We start from the raw sequence: 25,043 nt of genomic DNA on the forward strand, positions 1-25,043 counted from the left end.
ATGAGATGACATAATGATAAAAAAACCCTTTCTTTGGTCTTGAAGGTTCCCCTGGCATGAGGAAGTGAGAAAAAGACAAAATATAGCTAACATCTACTATATACATTAGGATGGGTCAGACTTGCTGCAATTAAAAAAAACGTTGCCAAAGAAGGTGAAATGAGATGGTCCAACATACAGTACAAACTTGTTGGACTGTACCGGGGCTGGAGAACACACCCCAAAGCTGCTCGTGTTGAATTCTGCCTTCATCTATCCTCCCATGAGGGACCTACCTGCATTCACCAGTAGGAGGCGTGCAGGAGTCCATCAACGTTAATCTTGGATTGGCGAACTTCTCCAGCCACTGTGTGCCAACATGTGCCAACTCTTTGGCTGGAAGTGGTTATTCATGGCTAACATTTCTGATGCTGGAGTGTCTTTTAACTTCCTGTCTTTAAAAAAAAACTAAAGTTTCTCCTTCAAAACAAACAACAAAAGAAGTAAGCAACCATGTGGGGATTCTCTTCCTGGACTTGTGGAATGGAGTCCAACTGAAATGGAATGTTACGTCTCATCTTTTCTCTTTGTGTGTGTGCGTGTGTGCATGTGTGTGTGTCTTTATAAGCTGTTCAGTTCCTGGAGAGTCTGGTCCAGGACTTGATGCATACCCAGATTCTCCTCCTTGGCATGTGACAGTTTCTCTGCAGAGTAAAAGCAAAGAAAGGTACAAGGGAGTATTAGAGCCAAATATAATATAATATAATATAATATAAAATAATATAATATAATATAATATAATATAATATAATATAATATAATATAATATAATATAATATAATAACAAATAATAATAATTGTTATTATAATAATCTGAGATGTCAAGAATAAATGTCAGAAATGTAGGAGCATGGGTGGATGGATGGAAGGATGGGTGGGTGGATGGAAGGATAGGTGGGTGGGAGGATGGAAGGGTGGGTGGATGGATGGATGAATGGATGGAAGGATGGGTGGGTGGACGGAAGGATGCGTGGGTGGGTGGAAAGATGAATGGATGGATGGAAGGGTGGGTGGGTGGATGGATGCATGGATGGATGGGTGGTGGATGGAAGGATGAATTGATGGATTGAAGGGTGGGTGGGTGGGTGGGTGGATGGATGGATGGAGGATGGATGGGTGGGTGGATGGATGGAAGGATGGGTGGGTGGGCAGATGGGTGGGTGGATGGATGGATGCATGGATGGATGGGTGGGTGGAACAATGGGTGGGTGGTGGATGGAAGGATGGATGGATTGAAGGATGGGTGGGTGGATGGATGGATGGAAGAATGGCTGGATGGATGAATTGATTACTGAGAACAATACGTGTTCACGTCTCATGGATGATCTTTCTGGATGATGGACATAAAGATACATAGGCAGGTTCTATTGTACTGCAACTATGAATGCTTGGAAATATTAAGTTTGTTAATGCAAAGTACAAGCATAGTACCAGTAGCATGCATTTCCATTCCTAATATCCAGAAGTTCTTCGACTGGATCTCCTTAGAGTGTGAATAAAAGCAAGCATAGTGTGAAATAGTACAGTAGTCTCACCTTGGCTAAAGCCAGCCTACTTGATCCCAGTCAAACTCTACAGTTATTGTACACACACGAGTAAACCATGACCAATGAAGCTATGAGATGCTACGTGGGAAAGAAGAGGCTTTTAATTGGTCAAATGGACAGAAGGCACATGATGAAGATGAATGAAAGCAAAACAGCACAAACTACAGAGATGTCATGTCATTGAGGGCATGGTCCAGCTCCTCGCTAATGGCCTTGTACTTCAGCTTCTGAGCGTACAGCTCGTCTGGAGCCCACCAAGAAGTACAGGTACCCAGCAGGAAGTACAGGTAGCCAGCAGGAAGTACAGGCAGCCCACCAGGAAGTACAGGTACCCATCAGGAAGTACAGGCAGCCCAGCAGGAAGTACAGGTACCCAGCAGGAAGTACAGGTGCCCAGCAGGAAGTACAAGTAGCCAGCAGGAAGTACAAGTAGCCAGCAGGAAGTACAGGCAGGCAGGTGTGAAGGTGTGATGGACAGCGGCCACACAGACAAGCCCATAGAGCGGAGGGAGAAGGAGAAGAGAGAAAACCAAAGACACGTCAAGCATGGATGATGGCATGGATATTCTCCATCATTTGACAACACACGTTTACTTGCTGAAAGAAATATAATCCATTACACCCCCGCTTTCCGGAAGGGGTTATGTTGTCAGACCAAAAAAACACAACTATTTAAAAACAGTTCAAGAGCACTTTTTGAAGTGGCCTTTTATTATAGCCACTCCAGTCAGCATCTTCAAATAGCACAGCTGTGATAAGGATGGATTATGAATTATGAATGAAGAATATTTGACACAGAGCGCCATAGAAAAGCTTTGACACGTTTGTAGGTCTGTCTGTCTGATAATGAGAGGAGGGTTCACTCACTCTAATCATTCCACTATAGAAGCAATGCACACAGAACCCTCATGTCATCCAGCCTGTGTGGTCTACTAATACTCCTGCCGTGCTCTTTAAAAGACGCCTAAAGAAGACTATAAAGACTATAGAGATGTTGAATGTGTCATCTTCTCTCTTGTGCAGTATTTTATGCTCAATGTTATCACCATGTCAAACCGCTAATGCTAATGGGATTTTCAATTTTGTGTGTAATCATTGATTTCTGCATCTTCTGCTATGCAGTCATTTCCTTCCTAAAATGTAAGCTACTTGAGGTGCCCAAGTTGAAAAATGTGGGCAAGCAAAAGGAGCTTGCCAACTACCGTAGCACTTGCATGCACTCGTTCGCTAAGGACTTGATAACTCATACCTTCCAGGTCATCGATGGACTTTTCCAGCTTGGCCACGGTTCTCTCGGCAAACTCTGCCCGAGTTTCAGCCTGATGGGACACACACATGCAACATGCCACTATGACTACATTTTAAACATGTTCATCTTGGATAAGCTCAAACAAAACACCACCAAGCATCCCACTGGCCATCCTCCAGATGTCTATATGACATATATACAACATAACACACAACATCTCAAGTAGACATTTCAAGTTGTGGGGTTGTGGTCCAGGAAGACCCATCTTTAATCTTATGGGATTGATTGGTGTGATAATGATTGAATGATAATTCCCTCATATGATGGGCAAAAGAAGAAAATGTGATAGCTATGTTGACATCATACAGTAAGTACGGTTACCAATACGCTACATTTGTCTGTATGACAGTACTGTGATGAAGAGACGTGTCAAGGCCAGGAAGCTATTGTAGCACATGAACATGATAAATATGTCATTCCAAAGTCTTGGCTTAAGGTCTGTCACCATAACTGATTCAATGAATGATTAAAAAAAACAGGTTGATAATTACGACACGCTCAACAAATTGACATTAGTCGGCAATATAAACAAAACAGTGCAGAATAGTGTGCGCTCACCGACAGTGTTGCTGGCTATATTGCAAAAACATATGTACAGGCTATGCCTCACTTAGGCACACAGTTACACAGGTAGACACTTACTGAGTAGTTACTAAAGAACCCATGAGGAACTAATAACTAAAGCACATACATTTAGAGTAGTTACTGAGGAACTAATGAGGAAGTAATGAGTAGAGTAGTTATTGAGGAAGTAATGAAGAACTAATGAGCAGAGCAGTTACTGAGGAAGTAATGAAGAACCAATGAGCAAGTAATGAGCAGAGTAGTTACTGAGGAAATAATGAAGAGCTAACGGGGAACTAATAAGTAGAGTAGTTACTGAGGAAATAATGAGGAGCTAATGAGGAACTAATAAGTAGAGTAGTTACTGAGGAAGTAATGAGTAGAGTGGTTACTGAGAAAATAATGACGAGCTAATGAGGAACTAATAAATAGAGTAGTTACTGAGGAGGTAATGCGTAGAGTAGTTACTGAGGAAGTAATGAAAAGCTAATGAGGAAGTAATAAGTAGACTAGTTACTGAGGAAGTAATAAGTAGAGTAGTTACTGAAGAAGTAATGCATAGAGGGATTACTGAGGAAATAATGAAAAACTAATGAGCAAGTAATGAGTAGAGTTGTTACTGAGAAAATTATGACGAGCTAATGAGGAACTAATAAATAGACTAGTTACTGAGGAAGTAATGAGTAGAGTATTTACTGAGGAAGTAATGCATAGAGTGGTTACTGAGGAAGTAATGAAAAGCTAATGAGGAACTAATAAGTAGAGTATTTACTGAAGAAGTAATGAGTAGAGTGGTTACTGAGAAAATAATGACAAGCTAATGAGGAACCAATAAATAGAGTAGTTACTGAGGAATTAATCAGTAGAGTAGTTACTGAGGAAGTAATGCATAGAGTGGTTACTGAGGAAGTAATGAAAAGCTAATGAGGAACTAATAAGTAGAGTATTTACTGAAGAAGTAATGAGTAGAGTGGTTACTGAGAAAATAATGACAAGCTAATGAGGAACCAATAGAGTAGTTACTGAGGAATTAATGAGTACAGTAGTTACTGAGGAAGTAATGCATAGAGTGGTTACTGAGGAAGTAATGAAAAGCTAATGAGGAACTAATAAGTAGAGTAGTGACTGAGGAAGTAATAAGTAGAGTAGTTAGTGGAGAACTAATGCGTAGAGGGGTTACTGAGGAAGTGATGAAAACTAGTGAGGAAATAATGAGTAGAGTTGTTACTGAGGATGTAATGAATAAAGTACTTACTGAGGAAGTAATTCGGAACTAATGGGGAACTAATAAGTAGAAGAGTTACTGAGGAAGTAATGAGTAGAGTAGTTACTAAGGAAGTAATGAAAACTAGTGAGGAAGTAATGAGTAGAGTTGTTACAGAGGATGTAATGAATAAAGTAGTTACTGAGGAAGTAATAAAGAACTAATGAGGAACTATTAAGTAGGGTAGTTAGCGAGGAAGTCATGAGTAGAGTAGTTAGTGAGCAAGTCATGAGTGGAGTCAAGAGTAGTTACTGAGGAATTCATGAGTAGTGGTTAGGGTTAGGTAGGTTGGTTCTTCATGAAGTAGTGTCATTCTTGGTACTCCCAGTGTCTCACACAGGTACATTATACTTTAGTGCCATCTAGTGGTTGAAATGAGAATGACCGCTTTCATGACCATAGCCAGTGCAACAATGGATAACATGGAATCTGCAATATGGATGATACGTTGTAGCACAGTTACGGAGCAGCCAAATGTGTTATGGTGCCAGGCTCACTAGGCTTTATGAATATTTGACAGTCAATAAGGAGAAGCATCCAACACACCTCCTTCAGTTTGTCAGTCAGAACTTTGATCTCCTCCTCGTACTTGTCCTCTTTCTCCGAGTACTGTTGGCCAACACATACAAGCACTCTTATACTCAATTTGTCCTTGCGTAAGATGTCTTTCATAGAATATACTGCAGTCACAACCACTTCCTCACCTTCTCGGACTGGGCTTCTAAGGATTTCAGGTTGTTGGTGACATTTTTCAGCTCCTCTTCTAGGTCGCTGGCTTTACTGTGGAAACATTGGGACTTGAAGTAACACATTATGTCAACTGTCATTCCTAACCAGACATGCCTTCTTCCTGTATATATCCTATATATATCGGGATATGAGTTTTGGTCCATATCACCCAGCCCTAGTAAGAACCTAACGATGGAACGGTGTGAGCGTCCAAGATGCTGAAGATGCTGGTGTTTTTACCATTCAGAGAGCTCGGCCCTCTCCTCGGCTCGTTCCAGATCTAACTCCAGGATCACCAGCTTACGAGCCACCTGCAAGAAGAATGAGGAGTGTGTCATGGTGGAGTGTATTCCCATGAAACTGTGACTGTATTTAGATGTTTTTCCTGACTTCTTCATATTTGCGGTCGGCCTCTTCTGCGATGTGCTTGGCCTCCTTCAGCTGCATCTCCTGAATCTCCATCTTCTCCTCGTCCTTCATGGCTCGGGTTTCTATCACCTTCATGCCTCTGATGGATGCAAGTACAGTAGGACATGATTTCATAGCTTTTTGTTCCGGATCATCAACATGAAAACATGTCACAATCTCATAAATCCATCATCCATCATCCAGAATGATGAAGGCCAGTGTCTGAAGCCCTTCAGCCATGGAGCCCTACTCCAACACACATTTTCACCGTGTTGGTTGAGGGTAAGGCCCACGAACCGCTCATCTAATGACTTACATTTCTAATCTCATGAAACATCTATCAAAGCCTAAACCTAGTCCCAACACTAATCTGGTGAAACATCTATCAAAGCCTAATCCTCGTCCCAACACTAATCTGATGCAACATCTATCAAAACCTCATCCTCACCCCAACCCTAAGGCTAACCCTAATCTCATGAAACATCCATCAAAACCTAATCCTAGTCCCAATCCTAATCCTAATCTCATGAAACATCCATCAAAACCTAATCCTGGTCCAAACCCTAATCCTAGCCCTAATCTCATGAAACATCCATCAAAACCTAATCCTAGTCCCAACCCTAATCCTAACCCTAATCTCATGAAACATCTATCAAAACCCAATTCTAGTCCCAACACTAATCTGATAAAACATCTATCAAAACCTCATCCTCACCCCAACCCTAATCCTAACCCTAATCTCATGAAACATACATCAAAACCTAATCCTAGTCCCAACCCTAATTCTAACCCCAATCTCATGAAACATCTATCAAAACCTAATCCTAGTCCCCACACTAATCTGATGAAACATCTATTGAAACCTCATCTAACCCAACCCTAATCCTAATCTCATGAAACATCCATCAAAACCTAATCCTAGTCCCAACACTAATTCTAGTCCCAATCTGATAAAACATCTATCAAAACCTAATCCTAGTCCCAACACTAATCTGATAAAACATCTATCAAAACCTCATCCTCACCCCAACCCTAATCCTAACCCTAATCTCATGAAACATCCATCAAAACCTAATCCTAGTCCCAACCCTAATCCTAATCTCATGAAAAATCCATCAAAACCTAATCCTAGTGCCAACAATAATCCCAACCTTAATCTCATGAAACATCTATCAAAACCTAATCCTAGTTCCAACACTAATCTGATGAAAGATCTATCAAAACTTCATCCTCACCCCAACCCTAATCCTAACCCTAATCTCATGAAACATCCGTCAAAACCTAATCCTAGTCCCAACCCTAATCCTAACCCTAATCTCATGAAACATCCATCAAAACCTAATCCTAGTCCCAACACTAATCTGATGAAACATCTATCAAAACTTCATCCTCACCGCAACCCTAATCTCATGAAACATCCATCAAAACCTAATCCTAGTCCCAATCCTAATCCTAATATCATGAAACATCCATCAAAACCTAATCCTAGTGCCAACAATAATCCCAACCCTAATCTCATGAAACATCTATCAAAACCTAATCCTAGTCCCAACCCTAATCCTAATCTCATGAAACATCCATCAAAACCTAATCCTAGTGCCAACAATAATCCCAACCATAATCTCATGAAACATCTATCAAAACCTAATCCTAGTTCCAACACTAATCTGATGAAAGATCTATCAAAACTTCATCCTCACCCCAACCCTAATCCTAACCCTAATCTCATGAAACATCCATCAAAACCTAGCTAGCAGCGCTGCTAAACTTTCATGGGAGTCCCTGGTGGGATTGATCAAGTAGCCGTTTTATTTATTATATCTTTTAGCATGATATGTTGGCATGGTAGCACTCTAGTCTTCTATCTATTGCTTTAGCATGTGTCCATCATTCATTCCCCACCATTGTAAATAGCATCTAATGTTTTATAGCTAGCACTTTAGCATGAGATTAGCATTCCGTGTACAGGTTGTACAGGTTGTACAATGAATGCAATCCCCCCCCCCCCCCCCCCACAGACGCCATGTCTGTTCATCATTCGGGGGAAGAGCCATCACGTCGATACCAACCTCTCACTCTCGTCTGCAGCCTTCTCCGCCTCCTCCAGCTTCTGCAGCGCTGTGGCCAGCCTCTCCTGGGCCCGGTCCAACTCCTCCTCCACCAGCTGGATACGCCGGTTCAGAGCTGCAACATCTCCCTCCGCCTGGAAGAAAAGACTTCTTTAACCTTCTTTAACCTTCATTCCTTCTTTAACACATCCAAGATGCCCCCCTTGCCCCCCCACACATACCATTCACCCCTTCCATTAACAGGGGAAAGGAGGATAATGGGGTAAGAAGAAGGACTGCAAACGGACACCATGTTCACATTTCATTCTCAACGAGAACGATGTGATACTGGCATGAAAACAGGAGTACAGAACAGTGTGATATTTAAAAAGCACTCTGTCTTTTCCAAACCAAGATTTCCTTGGTATTTTCCTAGCTGAAGGACTAAACCCTCCTTGTTCTTGAAATAAGGACACATTCTTCCAGAATAACATGAGATGATCATACAATGACGGGATTGAACTAACTCGTCCTGTCAACTTCCGGTGACCATGGACTACAACACTCATCCCTCATCTGCCCTCACAAAAGCAAAGCACAAGAAGGTCCAATCTAGTCTGACAGGTGTGTGTCCCACCTAGTCTTTGAGTATGAACTAGTCTAGAGCTGTCCTATCTAGTCTGACTGATGTGTGTCCCACCTCGTCTTTGATCATGAACTAGACAAGAGCTGTCCTATCTAGTCTGACTGGTGTGTGTCCTGCCTAGTCTTTGAGCATGAACTAGTCTAGAGCTGTCCTATCTAGTCTGACTGTCTGTGTCCCACCTAGTCTTTGAGCATGAACTGGACTAGAGCTGTCCTACCTAGTCTGACTGGTGCGTCCTACATTGTCTTTGAGCATGAACTGGACTAGAGCTGTCCTATCTAGTCTGACAGGTGTGTGTCCCACCTAGTCTTTGAGCATGAACTAGACTACAGCTGTCCTATCTAGTTGGACTAGTGTATCCTAACTAATCTTTGAGCATGAAGTGGACTAGAGCTGTCCTATCTAGTCTGACAGGTGTGTGTCCCACCTAGTCTTTGAGCATGAACTAGACTACAGCTGTCCTATCTAGTTGGACTAGTGTATCCTAACTAATCTTTGAGCATGAACTGGACAAGGACTGTCCTATCTAGTCTGACTGGTGTGCCCTGACAAAGCATCCATGTGTCGGTGAATCATTCTCTGAATGCATCTTGGTTCTTTTAGCTTCAGGACACTATAGACAGATTCCTGGTCATTTTTATTTGTTTGTATGTGTGTGGTTTATTTGTTTCTAGAACACACACAGAACAGTGGACAACTTGAAATATATCTCCTTTCTTCCTTAATGGCAATCACTGCTGTCCATAAACATGGACACTGTGGATTGGATACAGTCCAGGTCCTTAGGGATTGGCCATAAAAGATACTGCAAGGGAGCATAGTATCAAATGAGAGAGAAAATCAAGGACAAGGGAGGAATCTAATTACGTTTCCAGGGCAGTGGGCTAATGAGTGACACATCGCTGCTGGGGTGTTCAGTTCATGCATGTTCTGTTCAGGAAATGCATCTACCCGATCATACAGGGCCTCAAGTCATACGTTAGCATAACAAACAACCTTATCACCTGTAAATTAACTTGTCATGGCCCCTCAACTAGCTGACTGTCGTCAACATACGCGGTTGTCAACATCACCCAAATTTAACGCAAAACTAGCCACTGTTTGCGGTGAGGTTCCGATTCAATCTTCAAGCTTGGGATTGGCTGCTGATCTAAGTGCGGTAATGCGTCTTAAAGCCGGTTGCCGCTTGACTCCTGCCACCCACAAGGAAAAGAAAAGGCAACACCGCCATGCAGACATGTCTGCCGTGTCCTGTGGTCAAGTTAGTTTCACGTTGGATATTAGCTACAGCGCTAATTCCTCCTCACTGCGCCCGGACCGCTTGTCATGGCGCAGGGAGCTCGCACAGGAAGCGCCGCTCTAACCACTGGTTGGTTACACTAGGGACCATCAATAAATGTCTCCTACCTTTAAGAGAGTTTGTTTTAAAAAATGGATCTGTAAACACGTGAAATGATTAGTCAAACCCTGAAAGTATTTTTCACTCTAATATTCTCCCAAATTGACCTTTTATTGAGTGGACGTCTATTGGATCTTCTAATGGATGATTGTTCCAATATTGTTGGTCATGCTGTGGAGTGGATTATCTCGCCCCCACAAGCCACGATGTGGGAGTGCTCCCCGGAAGGCCTGCGACTGACGCCACGCAGAAATAAGTCTTGTTATATTTGGAAAGTCCAACTAGTCCCTGGGAGAACTTCCAAAGGAAACAGAAGCAATCAGGAAGACTTTCTCCCCCCCCCCACAGAATGTGAGCGCGAGAGGCCCAACAAAGCCACCGCATCACTCATGACATCTTCCAATCATAGCAGCATTTTACCCAACCCACTTCTGCATTTTTGGGGGTGTAAATGATTGATAGTGGTAGGACTAACTGGGATTGTTGGGAATGGAGCAGATTAGGGTTGGCCGATAGCTGCATTTAGCAAGTGTTGTTGACTCCGGCTTGCCGAACATCTTCACCACTTGAAGGTTCTATAAGGCCCCATGACAATTATGCAAGTGATGAATAAAAACGGGACACGTTTATTCTTGTACCCAACTCGTCGTGCACACACAGGACCTACTACCGGCCTTCAAAATAAAAGCGCTGTCCAACTGTAAATAAGAGTAATTGTTTAAATTTAGTAGCAATGTGTGCAGAGGCTGACATTTCATTAGAATAGTTAGCCAGTTTGTTACCAACAAATACATGGGCTTTACCATTGGACAAGTCGATTCATCATATGGCTTAAGCTTTGGAGCTTTTTATACAAGACTCTGAATTTAAATTATATATTAATTCTGCACCGCTTATCCTCACGAGGGTCGCCAATCTTATATGACTAGAAGATACAGTATATATAATAATAATAATAAATATTATGATATTGTAAAGGTATGATTTAGTTGAAAGTAATGTGTAATGTAAGGTGAACAAAACAAAAACTCAAGAATATGTCTTTTCTCTAACAAACCTTTAGCCTTTTAGTCTTAATAAAGTCATGATGATCTCTCTCCTCCGCTAAACACCTCCAGACTGGGATGGATACACAAAAGCATCATCATGGAGTCCTTCAGACCCAAGGAAATACACTTTGTTCCTATGCACAATGTCCTTTGAACAAACACAATGCTTGGTTAGCTAAAACATTCAACCAATTGGTCCTTTATTATGAAGTGAAATATCTTACTTATCTTACTCTTGTGCAGTAATAATTCTTCTTTTCCCAATAAAAAATATGTTGTATCCAATTACTCAATGAATCAAAAGGAATATACAGTAGAATACTCAAATATAAAATATAATATATATAAAATATTCCATAGCTGCAGCCCTAATTTAAAGAATTAGTAGCAGTTGTGAAGGAAATGAAATGTCACCAGATTAGAACTTCGCCATAAATAAGGTTCAAAGTTGTACAATAAAGTAGCAGCATGTTTACGGGAAATGACGGGAGTTAGCAAATGAACGTCCCTTGGAGAAAATGTAGTATGGTGTCAGCTAAGCATCCAAGATATGTGTCTACATACTTCGAAGTGCCAGAAGATGCAACGTAGCAAGGTAAAGTACAAGAGTTGGGTAGGTGCCAACGCCATCGCTCCCACCCATGATGATGAATATTATTGTCAATATTACGCCCACTGCAAATACATTGTGCTTTCAAGTTTACCAAAGCGGCTTTTTCCCCATGTGCGATGCTCTGAAGGCACCCCCATTAAAAGATCCTTTCCCTGAGGTCAGTGGAAAAAGTCATCAGTTAGCAGTTGAAATAGAAGTACAAATTAAGCAGATGATTTGTTTCTGTACACTAAAGTACATGGCAGAGTGTGCCAAGGTCTTGCCTCAAGTGATCTCACTCCTCCTAATCAGAAATGTGGGTTGGGCTTGAAGAAGCCGTCAGCGTTTAAGTCTGACAGCTGCGCTCAAGGCAAGCACATCTCAGGCCAAAACTGCTGGCAGTCAAGGTGCAGGATGGGAAATGTCGCTGCCAAGTGCTGAAAGGATGACGAAAGTGTGGAAAAAAAGAAGCTTGCTGTCTCGGTCACAGGAAGTGCAGACCAGATTTGGCAGACGACGGGGCAGTCAGGGTTCTACAGGAGCATGCTTTATGGTATATGAAGCTTAAAAAAGAAGCCATCAAAACAAGTCAAATGGAAGTCCGTCAACCAGAAGACATCACGACTTTACTTGACACGCAACTTCTATCCTTCTTTCATGTGAGAACTCAGCGATGTTCTTCTCTTGATGTTCCCCATTCTCAAATGAAATCACTTGATTATTAAAGGAAGTGTGCACCTTTCACATCCCCCGATCATCATTGTGAAACATGAACACCGAGAGTTAGCATGAGGGAGCTAACAATGCACGTCATGGGACGCACTTACAGTAGTTCCACTATAAAGCCCTCTAAGAAAGCTGAAGGAGGTTTTATGGCTTTTTATCCATGCTGTGAGCATGTAGTAACATTCATGATAGCATGTCATACTTGTAGTATTTTGCTGTATTTTGATCATTTAAACTTCTTTCTTGGGCCCATTGATTTCACCTCCAGCAAAGAAAGCAGCAGCAAAGAAAGAGCATGTGTGTTTAACTTCATGACAGCCGCCACTGATGGCTACTTCTGGACAAACGAGGAAGCACAACCATGTCTTTTCAGCCTAATCGATATTATCAGCAAGCATTTTTGAGACTTCAGTTTTGAGCTGGTAGTTCTCAATCTGCTAGATCTACCACCGGGAGGGCCTTCAGCACCTGTATGTTATGTCGGTAGCTTGCCTCTTGCTCTATTGTTTGCACTCTGGAGCAGCTCTTAGCATTGAGCACCCCTTGGTATGCCGAATGACTGGACATCCCATGGAGTCACAGAGGAGGAAATGCTGCATAGCGACAGTGAATAGTGAAAAAGACGGTATAAAGGTTGCTGGATGAAGACGCTATCAACCATGTATACCGTGTGTCATGGGAACGTGAGATGGAAGCGCTAACAGCGCTAACCCTGCTACAGAAAGACTAGCATGACTGCAGCATGATTGATATTGAGTATATTTCACTTTTTCTATATTTATTTAAAGATAATATACTATTTAATTTCAGCGGCTATTGTTCTATAAGATTGTTTACATTTTTATAAAACTTTGCATGCATATATGGCTTTGACTTTTGTCTAAACTCACTTTGTGGAAAAAATATCAAGATATTTATGGTATAACCTAAATATATCAGGATATGAGTTTTGGTCCATATAACCCAGCCCTAATCAGAGTTACAGTATATACTAGATCTATTTACTACATCTATTTACTAGATGTATCTATTAAGTCTATCTACTAGATCTGTCTATTAGGTATTTTTAGTAACTGTATCTATTAAGTCTATCTCCTACATCTATGTACTAGATCAGCCAGGTGAGGTGGCTCGGGCATCTAGTCGAGATGCCTCCTGGACGCCCACCCGGAGAAGGACCCGGGGCAGTCCTAGGACACGCTGGAGGGATTATGTCTCACAGCTGGCCTAATAAAAGTTGCTTATGGTTCATTATGAAGGGAAATGTCTTATTCGCTCTTGTGGACTACTAATCCTTCTTTAGCCAAGAAAAATATGTTTTGACTGCATTCATGGAGGGAATATTGGATGGAATACTGGATGAGTCAAATATTGTTCCAAAGCCTCCATCATCTCCCATATTTTCATCACTCTCTGTGGCCTCATCCTGTCATGAAGCTGAACTGAGCAAAATCTCTCTGGAAATCTCTTTTCTATTTAGGACCGTTTTTCTCTTCAATGTACACGTTATTTTCCTTTGGCATCAAGAGATGATGACAGTGTGAATAGCTGACACTACATCACATTCATTCCAGATTGTGCCTTTGAGAGGCTTCTTTGTCTCATTCCTTCTCTTTGCCTCTTCATACTTACTGTACAACCTCTTTAGGATCCTACTTACTGTACAACCTCCTTAGGATCCTACTTACTGTACAACCTCCTTAGGATCCTACTTACTGTACAACCTCCTAAGCATCCTACTTACTGTACAACCTCCTTAGGATCCTACTTACTGTACAACCTCCTTAGGATCCTACTTACTGTACAACCTCCTAAGCATCCTACTTACTGTACAACCTCCTTAGGATCCTACTTACTGTACAACCTCCTAAGCATCCTACTTACTGTACAACCTCCTTAGGATCCTACTTACTGTACAACCTCCTAAGCATCCTACTTACTGTACAACCTCCTTAGGATCCTACTTACTGTACAACCTCCTAAGCTTCCTACTGACTGTACAACCTCCTTAGGATCCTACTTACTGTACAACCGCCTTAGGATCCTACTTACTGTACAACCTCCTAAGCATCCTACTTACTGTACAACCTACTTAGGATCCTACTTACTGTACAACCTCCTTAGGATCCTACTTACTACTGTACAGGTATTATAGCATTATACAGGATGTGCAATAGTACTATACAGTATTTGTATTAGTATTATAGAGTATGTGTATTAGTACTATACAGTATATTACTACTATACAGCATATATAATAGTATTGTACAGTATGTGTATTAGTATTATACAGTATGTGTATTAGTACTACATAGTATGTGTAAAAGTATTGTTCAGTATGTGTATTAATATTATACAGCCTGTGTATTAGTATTATACAGTATGTGAATTAGTACTATACACTATGTTTATTTATAGTGTAGTACAGTGTGTGTATTAGTACTCTAAAGTATGTGTAATAGTATTGTACAGTATGTGTATTAGTACTGTACAGTATGTGTATTATTATAGTACAGTATGAGTATTAGTACTGTACAGTATGTGTATTAGTATTGTAAAGTATGTGTATTAGTACTGTACAGTATGTGTATTAATATTGTACAGTATGTGTATTAGTATTATACAGTATGTGTATTATTATAGTACATGTGGTCATCGTCTTGAAATGTTATAAGCGCGATAAGTTAGCTTACCATGCTCCACCATTAACTGGATCAATACACGAATCAATACGTGTAGTACACGTTTCGAATGTACTTGTGAATGATGGCAAACTGTTGAACTTGAAGAAGTCACTACGCATGCGCACAAATCTCCAGGAATCCCAACTTTCCCCCGTCCTACGGAAACAGACCAACGCCTAGCATTGTGGCAGCCAGCGAGGCTGCCTGACCCCCGAAGGCTCCGCGAGATGAAAAGAGACACGAAAGTGATAAAAAGCCGATTGTCTCACTTTCTCCCGGAGCTCTCGTTCGCCGTCCAGTTCACTCTGGAGGACCTGAGCCCGCTTCTCGGCGTCGTCTGCCTGCTGCTGCAAACACTGAATCTTCCTCTTTACAGCATCCACGGAGTTCAAACCTGCCATGGTGTCTTGCTTCCAAGTGTCTCTAGAACCCCGACGTTTTAAGGCCAAGGCCGAGCGGGAAGTGGAGGAGTGGAAGAAGTCTTTCCAACAATGTTCCTCTGCGGCGAGGAATGGAGAGAAGCTTAGCTGCGTGGAGGAGAACCAGCTTGTGCTGGGAATGGAACACTTTGTCGGTTTGGACCAGAGATTTGATGGGGCAATTACGTCACAGGGGGCGGGGCCCCATCGTGCGTGTGCGTGTGTAAAACAGCGCTGTCCAACAGGACTTCAATACATTTTCATCAACATCTATTATGATTTCATACATTCATTTCATATTCACTTTACTATTTCAATCTTTCGCTAAGAAATGCTCCACAAGCTCCTTCAGCAAATCTTGGACGATGATGCTTCTACCATGGAGTAGGAGCACCATGCTCCACAAAACATCTGACCAGAGGCCTCACTAGGTTCTGAGGACAGGGGTAGCTTAGCCCCCTGGAGATGCAAAGGATATGAATGAATGTAGTAGACCAGGGGTCTCAAACTCAATTTACTTGGGGGCCACTGGAGCTCGGGTCTGGGTGAGACTGGGCCGCATCAAGTTTTCAAAAAAAAAAAAAAAACGCATTTATTAAAAACAGAAAAATTAAAAAAAACTTCGCTTTGGTTCCAATTTTCTACAAGAAAAGCTCTGATAAAACATTCCGCTGTTCTCAAATATCTTACTTTTTATTTTTCTACACAAAATAAGATGAAAAATAAATAAACAAATCAAGAATAAAGAAAATCAATCAATCAGTAATAAATAAATAAATATAATAATAATAAAACGGCAAATAATAAAAACTTAAGAAACCACATATAGTTGGTGGGTAGACAAATTATTTTTTTCAGATTAAAATTAACAAAGCCTTATTAGAGCCCTGTAGACATGACAAAACACGACTATAGTCACATTTATACTCTTTTTATTTACAACATATTGCGCAACTGCAGGGTCTTGAGACACATGCTAACTCGCAAACTAGACAGCTAGCGACCTAAACGGTAGCCTTCAAGTTATTTTCTTTAAACTTAAATAGCCAAAAACTTACCACTTCCACACGGATAGGGAGGATAACTATTAACAGTTATTTAACCTTTAACATGAACATTTTTTTTGGGTACATTATTCCATCCAGCATCCATATCAAACCTGCGTGGGCCGCACTAACATTAAACTTTCATATCAAGGCGGGGGCCTCAAACTAGTGTCCAGCGGGCCACATTTGGCCTGTGGGCTGCGTGTTTGAGACCCCTGTATTTGACATTAGGAAATCCAAAAAACAAATAACAAACAAGAACTGGGATATAACTTTTCCACTTTTGGACAGATTTAGTAAAGATACTATATATTTGTTTTAATCATAAATTAATCACAGTGGAATCAACTCAATAACCCGCAGTGTGAATCCATAAAACATTCTGTTGATTTCTGTTAATACTTGGGTTGTTTATATTGTTTATTTTTCTATATTGTGTATTTTGTACTGCTTAACTGACTCTGTACTCTTGCTGCTGTGCAATACAAATTTCCCCACTGAGGGACGAATAAAGGCATATCTTAATCTTAATCTTAATGTGAGACACAACACAACTGATGCTGTGCCCCCAAAAACTGCCCCCAGTGCACACTTGACACTACAACCAGGACCATGACATTAGCTACTGGATAGCTAATTAGCATATGCGATGTTGCAATCTACCTCTTGGCCGCAAAACAATCGCCTATACATCTTTTTTTCATTTCATTTATTTATATTTTTCTTTTTTTGTAAAATGGAAAATGCTTGGTTCATGGTTCTGCTGTTAACTGTGGGATGGAGCTAACTAATTGCTACCAGCAGTGATGAATACTTACTTTTTTGAAAAACCTTTGTATATCCATTCTTCTCCTACTGCTGCTCTAGTCAATAGTTGGCTCTGTGTGCTGCAAAGGTGCGCGGACTCATGGACTGGATTCTGAGTGATGTGGGTGTACTCTACATGGCCGAGTGGAATAATTGTGCAGTGAAGGGGCTCTCTACCTTACACCATGAAATAAAGGGAAATGGACAGGCTTATGATTATAAATTAATTTCCACCGGCACCTTGTAGGTGACCAGCACCGATGGCTGTCGTTGTTAACCCGGGCCTCGACCGATCCGGTATGGATCGTGTTGTTGATTTGCATATTTGTGTTGGCAAAATTTTATATCGATGCCCTTCCTGACACAACCCTCTGTATTTATCCAGGCTTGGGACTGGCACAACAGGCACTGGTTTGTACCTTATTGAGGCTACATACGTAAGTATGAGACTATAAAATGAGAAAGCATGAGAAGAAAGTCCTACACGTGTGAGACGATAAAGTGTGAAAGCATGAGAAGAAATGTAACTATGAGGTATGAGATGTATGAAAGGGAACATAGAGCATGAGGATGAGGATGGGGGGTTGCTATGGAATGCCAGGAATGCGGCCGAGTCAAACAGAGGAGCCAAGAAGTCGTGTCTCCAATGAAATTAGCCTACCTGAGGGGGGGGGTTGATTGATCCTGAATAGAAATGCTTGTGAAGTACTTGTGTATCATACCTAATGATACTCAGGAGTTTCATTTAGCCACGCCCACTAGCAGGTTTTCCGTGGATGAGAAGAACACACACACACTTATGGTTAAGTTATGACAAACCAGGAGCACCTGGGACAGAGAGCTAAGGTGACCCAACCAGTGCTTGCTGGGGCACTGCCGTTACGTGTGTGCCCCCTACATCCAGGAAAACCTCCCTTCTGGTCCCCAGACACAAAACTTAACCTCAAACTTAAAAGAAAAAAGTCACACATGTACAAGAAATAAAGTGGAAAGAAGTTGGACATTTTGGAGAATAAGTCAGAATCAGTCCTGTACAACTTAGAGTGGTTCAGGATAGAGACGGTGCTAAGGATGATCAGGTGAAAGTGTGAGAGGTGTCCTCACCTTTGTCAGGTACTTCAAACTATAAAGAGTGCTATGTTCGACCATTCTTGTTTTGGTTGCAATGATTCATGGTGACAATCAACACCGAACACACACACACGTCAGTCTTCTTTCTCTTCTGGCTCCTAAGTCTGAGCTTCCCTTTTTGGATTACTTGGCCCCCAAAACCAAACTTCATTTTCCAATGACATTTGTAGCAGAAAACTTGGCGAGGAACCAGTGATTTAGACTGGGATGGTTAGGACACAGTGATTTAGACTGAGATGGTGAGGGCCCATTGCCTTAGACTGGGATGGTGAGGACCCAGTTATTTAGACTGGTATGGTGAGGGCCCATTGCCTTAGACTGGGATGGTGAGGACCCAGTGATTTAGACTGGTATGGTGAGGACCCATTGCTTTAGACTGGGATGGTTAGGACCCAGTGATTTAGACTGGGATAGTTCGGTCCCAATGCCTTAGATTGAGATGGTTCGGACCCATTATTTTAGAATGGGATAGTTAGGACCCATTGCCTTAGACTGGGATGGTTTGGAATAGTGATTTAGACTGGGATGGTTAGGAACTATTGATTTTGACTGGGATGGTTGGGACCCAATTATTTGGAATGGGCCAGTTAGAAACCAGTGATTTAGATGGGGATGGTTAGGACCCATTGCCTTAGACTGGGATAGTATTTAGGACTGGGATGGTTGGGACCCAATTATTTGGAGTGGGCCAGTTAGGAACCAGTGATTTAGACTGAGATGGTTAGGACCCATTGCCTTAGACTCGGATAGTATTTAGGACTGGGATGGTTGGGACCCAATTATTTGGAGTGGGCCAGTTAGCAACCAGTGATTTAGACTGGGATGGTTGGGACCCAATTATTTGGAATGGGTCAGTTACGAACCAGTGATTTGGACTGGGATGGTTGGGATCCAATTATTTGAAGTTTGCCTGTTGGTAACCAGTGATTTAGACTGGGTTGGTTGGGACCCAATTATTTGGAGTGGGCCAGTTAGGAACCAGTGATTTAGACTGGGATGGTTAGGACCCACTGCCTTAGACTGGGATAGTATTTAGGACTGGGATGGTTGGGACCCAATTATTTGGAGTGGGCCAGTTAGCAACCAGTGATTTAGACTGGGATGGTTGGGACCCAATGTCAAGTAATTGAGCAGTTGGAGATAAGAAATTCTGGAATTTGCTGGCCCATGGTGTACTAAATTGTGTGTGTGTGGTGCACTGTGGTTATGGTTAGGGTTAGGAATAGAGACTGGGGACTAGAAGAAGAATGACATTTGGGGAAACTCTTGTCCCACTGTGACTCTATTCCGCATTCACCTTGTCAGCGCGTGCATGTGTGTTTATTAGCTTACATCTGCAGCTTTCTTTTCCGACAGTTCCAGTTTTTCCTGAGCGTCTTTCAGGCCCTCGGAGAACTTATCCAATTCATCCTCAGTCTGCTTCATCTTCTTCTGGAGGTCGAGCAGTTCTTCTTCCAGCTGAAGGAGAAAGCAGTGGTAAGAAGCAGAAGATGGAACAGCCTTGCTGTCATTCTCATACGTACGTAGTCAGGATGTCCATGTACAGTAGGTGTGGTAGATGGACTCTATACTGATACCAAACTGTGAACTGCGAAACTAGAATAGGCGACTAATACAATCGTGGTCAAAAGTTTCCATACACTTGTAAAGACCATAATGTCATGGCTCTCTTGAGTTTCCAGTTATTTCTACAACTCTCATTTTTCTGATTGGAACAGATACTTCCTTGTCCCAAAAAATATTGAAATTGAACATGAAAAACATGAAATTTGGTTTTTGACTTTATCATAGATTAACAGAAAAAGTGACCAAATCTGATGGGTCAAAAATATACATATAGTAACATTCATTCATTCATTCATTCATTTTCTACCGCTTTTTCCTCATGAGGGTCGCGGGGGTGCTGGAGCCTATCCCAGCTGTCTTCGGGCGAGAGGCGGCGACCAGTCCAGCCACATATAGTAACATGAATTAGCAATTTTGATGACTTAGAGAGTTGTGTAAATGAAATAAGCACCATAGCATGGCCTCTTAACTTCTTGTGAGTGATTACGAGTGACTACAGCCAATGACTTCACTGAGACCATGTAAATAGGGCTCATTGGATACAAACACACACAAACGCTACAATGGAAAGTCAAAGGAGCTCAGCACGGATCTGAAAAAGCCAATCATTGACTTGAACAAATCAGGAAGCTCACTTGGAGCCATTTCAAAGCAGCTGCAGGTCCAAGAGCAACAGTAAAAACAATAGTTTGGAAGTAGAGTCAAGAGTCAACCGAGAACCATCAAAAAGCAGATCTGCCAAGAATGAGAAGCTGCTGGAACACAAGTGTCAGTGTCCACAATCAAGTGTGTTTTGCATCGCCATGGACTGAGAGGCCGCCGTCCAAGGTCCAAAAGCGGCACCTTAAGGTTTGACTGACATTTTCTGCTTGTAGAGGCAGAGGTGCAGATTGTGGTTGGACTCGGTTCATGTGATTGAAGTTGTTGTGGAGGGGCATGTTCAATGATATAAGTGCAAAGAAGTTTAATAATTAATCATTTCATTTATAACGTCATTTAATAGTTAAAATGTTTCTAGGTCTATTGGAATTCATGTTTTTATAAGATTTTGGATACATTGTTAAAAAGTGTACTTCCCCTTTAAGAGTGCATAGAGCAGATATACTTCCTGGTTCATTTAGCTGTCAGTTAGCCTTGAGAGTTAGAAGGCATACGGTTTTCTTACCTCTTTTTTCTATTTTCAGTTAGTTGAAAACTATTGTGTTAGCCAGCTATTTTGTATGTATTTTTGGAAATAAATGTGGAGATTTTTTACATTTTTTTCGTGACAAACAAAACGCTCTCCTGTGTGGATTTGTGGAGCTACAGCTGCGCTACGGACACGGCCTGTGGAGTTCAACTTATGGCAATAGACTGATGTGTAAGCCAAAGCTAAATGCTCTCAAGCTAATCAAACCTCTACACTGCTGATCACAAAGACAAAGACAAGACTTCTGGAGGAATGTTCTATGGTCAGACGAAACAAAAATCCAGCTCTTTGGCCACAATGCCCAACAATATGTTTGGAGGAGGAAAGGTGAGGCCTTCAAGGCCAAGAACACCATGCCTACCATCAAGCACGGTGGTGGTAGTACTATTTTAGCTGCCAATGGAACTGGTGCTTTACAGAGAGTAAATGGATGACGAAGAAAGAGGATTACCTTCAAATTCTTCAAGATCATCAGCCCAAATTTTGGGTCTTGGATGGAGTTGGGTGTTCCAACAGGACAACGGCCTCAAACATACATCAAAAATGGTAATGGAATGGCTAAATTGAGCTAGAATTAAGGTTTTAGAACGGCCTTCCCAAAGTCCTGACTTAAACCCCATTGAGAACATGTGGACAATGCTGAAGAAACAGGTCCAAATTTAACACAACTGCGCCAATTCTGGTCAAAGGAGCGGTCAAAGATCCAACAAGAAGCTTTGTGGATGGCTACCAAAATCGTTTAATTGAAGTAAAAATGGCCAGGGGACATGTAACCAAATGTTAGCATTGTGGATGTATATTTTTGACCCAGCAGATTTGGTCACTTTTTCTGTTAACCTATAATAAAGTCATAAAAGAACCAAATTGAACCAATTGCAACCAAAGTGTATGGAAACTTTTGACCACAACTATTAATGTCTGCTGCAACATGTGACCTGATAGAATTCACTGACATATATGCTCACCTGTTTGCATTTGTCCTCAGCCGCCTTCTTGTCCGTCTCAGCCTGCTCCGCCCTGTCGATGGCGTTCTCCTTGTCCAGCTTCAGCATCTGCATCTTCTTCTTGATGGCCTCCATGGTGTCAGATTTGGCTTGGCCAGAGGAGAAAACGGCAGCTTCAAGAGTCTTCTCAGGCTTTGGGAGACACTGGAGGACGCTGGAGGTGTCCACGGGGGAATAAAGGAGGAGAAAGAAGGGAGGGCCCTATATGGGGAGTGATGTCAAGCACCACATCCATCCCTCCTTCAACGCTCTGCATGCACCCCATGCCGTACCCTACCTATCACCCTCTCACACCTCCCCTATCTCGCCACCCATCCTGGAAGGACTGGTCTGGATCACTTGTCTGCCTTCCTGGGACATCTCCTTATTTGGCAGTGGTGTGTGAGAGAGAGACGCCACTCCACATCCAAACAAAGCACATACTCCAAAGGACCTATTTTAAAGAAAATACTGTACGTCCACCATGTATGTCCACCATGTACCTCCATATCCACCATGAATGTCCATCATGAATGTCCACATCCATCATGTCCATCCACCATGTACATCCACTTCCACCATGTATGTCCATCATGCATGTCTACGTCCATCATATATGTCCACCATGTACATCCATCATGTCCACCATGAATGTCCATCATGAATGTCAGTCATGAATGTCCACATCCATCACGTCCATCCACCATGTACATCCACTTCCACCATGTATGTCCATCATGCATGTCTACATCCATCATATATATCCACATCCACCATGTATGTCCACATCCACCATGTACATCCACTATGTATGTCCACTATACCATGTATGTCCACCATACACGTCCGCCATGTATGTACACCATGTACACCCATCATGTAGTATGTTCATGTACACAATGTACATCCACATCCACCATGTACATCCACCATGTATGTCCACCTCCACCATGTACGTCCACCATGTACGTCCATGTCCACCATGTACGTTCACATCCACCATGTATGTCCAGGATGTACGTCCATGTCCACTATGTTTGTCCACCATGTACTTCCATGTACACCATGTACGTCCATGTGCACCATGTATGTCCACCATGTATGTCCATGTCCACCTCCACCATGAACGTCCAACATGTATGTCCACCATGTACGTCCATGTCCACCATGTATGTCCACCATATACATTTACATCCACCATGTATGTCCATGTTCACCATGTACGTTCACATCCACATTGTATGTCCAGGATGTACGTCCACGTCCACCATGTACATCCATGTCCACCATGTATGTCCACCTCCACCATGTACGTCCACCTCCACCATGTACGTCCATGTCCACCATGTACGTCCACCATGTACGTCCATGTCCACCATGTACGTCCACCATGTACGTCCATGTCCACCATGTACGTCCAACATGTACGTCCATGTCCACCATGTATGTCCATGCCCACCATGTATGTCCATGCCCACCATGTATGTCCACCATGTACGTCCATGTCCACCATGTACCTCCACGTCCACCATGTACCTCCATGTCCACCATGTATGTCCACCAAGTATGTCCATGTCCACCATGTATGTTCACATGTACGTTCACATCCACCATGTATGTTCAGGATGTATGTCCATGTCCACCATGTACGTCCACGTCCACCATGTATGTCCACACCCACCATGTACGTTCACCATGTACTTCCATGTCAACCATGTGCCTCCATGTCCACCATGTATGTCCACGTCCACCATGTACTTCCATGTCCACCATGTACATCCACTATGTCTGTCCACCTCCACCACGTATGTCCACCATGTACGTCCATGTCCACCATGTATGCCCACCATATACATTCACATCCACCATGTATGTCCAGGATGTATGTCCATGTCCACCATGTATGTCCACGTCCACCATGTATGTCCATGCCCACCATGTATGTCCATGCCCACCATGTACGTATGTCCACCATGTACGTCCATGTACACAATGTACATCCACATCCACCATGTAGTATGTCCACCTCCACCATGTACGTCCACCATGTACGTCCATGTCCACCATGTACGTTCACATCCACCATGTATGTCCAGCATGTACGTCCATGTCCACTATGTTTGTCCACCATGTACTACTTCCATGTACACCATGTACGTCCATGTGCACTATGTATGTCCACCATGTATGTCCATGTCCACCTCCACCATGAACGTCCAACATGTATGTCCACCATGTACGTCCATGTCCACCATGTATGTCCACCATATACATTTACATCCACCATGTATGTCCAGGATGTACGTCCATGTCCACCATGTATGTCCACCTCCACCATGTACGTCCACCATGTACTTCCATGTCCACCATGTATGTCCATGTTCACCATGTACGGTCACATCCACATTGTATGTCCAGGATGTACGTCCACGTCCACCATGTACATCCATGTCCACCATGTATGTCCACCTCCACCATGTACATCCACCTCCACCATGTATGTCCATGTCCACCATGTACGTCCACCATGTACGTCCATGTCCACCATGTACGTCCACCATGTACGTCCATGTCCACCATGTACGTCCAACATGTACGTCCATGTCCACCATGTATGTCCATGCCCACCATGTATGTCCACCATGTACGTCCATGTCCACCATGTACCTCCACGTCCACCATGTACCTCCATGTCCACCATGTATGTCCACCAAGTATGTCCATGTCCACCATGTATGTTCACATGTACGTTCACATCCACCATGTATGTTCAGGATGTATGTCCATGTCCACCATGTACGTCCACGTCCACCATGTATGTCCACACCCACCATGTACGTTCACCATGTACTTCCATGTCAACCATGTGCCTCCATGTCCACCATGTATGTCCACGTC

The 25,043-nt window shown here is 42.5% G+C and overlaps 1 protein-coding gene across 4 annotated transcripts; it reads right to left on the reverse strand.

Moving 5' to 3' along the window:
• On the reverse strand, positions 1 to 22,423 carry tpm4a (tropomyosin 4a). Of its 4 annotated transcripts, none has more exons than XM_078790267.1 (9): positions 22,128 to 22,423; positions 19,740 to 19,865; positions 7,930 to 8,063; positions 5,843 to 5,960; positions 5,693 to 5,763; positions 5,428 to 5,503; positions 5,270 to 5,332; positions 2,836 to 2,905; positions 1 to 683 (listed from the first exon to the last, which is right to left on the reverse strand). In XM_078790267.1, the coding sequence occupies exons 1-9, from the start codon at positions 22,239 to 22,241 to the stop codon at positions 601 to 603; spliced, it is 855 nt and encodes a 284-aa protein (XP_078646393.1). In that variant the 5' UTR covers positions 22,242 to 22,423; the 3' UTR covers positions 1 to 600. The 4 variants fall into 4 exon arrangements, with proteins under 4 accessions (XP_078646393.1, XP_057929605.1, XP_078646392.1 ...); XM_078790266.1 differs by lacking the exon at positions 1 to 683 and adding an exon at positions 1,670 to 1,830 and having other exon boundaries at positions 22,128 to 22,422; XM_058073622.2 differs by lacking the exons at positions 19,740 to 19,865; positions 22,128 to 22,423 and adding an exon at positions 15,274 to 15,593.
• Between the last annotated feature and the right edge of the window lie 2,620 nt (positions 22,424 to 25,043).

This window comes from Doryrhamphus excisus, linkage group LG4 (assembly GCF_037039965.1).
Source record: "Doryrhamphus excisus strain RoL-2023G ecotype Guam linkage group LG4, RoL_Dexc_Guam_v1.1, whole genome shotgun sequence".
In the NCBI taxonomy this organism is placed as follows: domain Eukaryota; kingdom Metazoa; phylum Chordata; class Actinopteri; order Syngnathiformes; family Syngnathidae; genus Doryrhamphus; species Doryrhamphus excisus.

Bases quoted from the DNA above. Each gene is read 5' to 3' on its own strand.
- tpm4a (XM_078790267.1), bottom strand. From the start codon at position 22,241: ATGGAGGCCATCAAGAAGAAGATGCAGATGCTGAAGCTGGACAAGGAG. The intron at 8,064-19,739 runs GTAAGCTAATAA...CTTTTCTTCCAG, and splicing joins CGGAAAAGAAAGCTGCAGAT to GCGGAGGGAGATGTTGCAGC. The intron at 5,764-5,842 runs GTCAGGAAAAAC...TTCTTCTTGCAG, and splicing joins CCGACCGCAAATATGAAGAA to GTGGCTCGTAAGCTGGTGAT.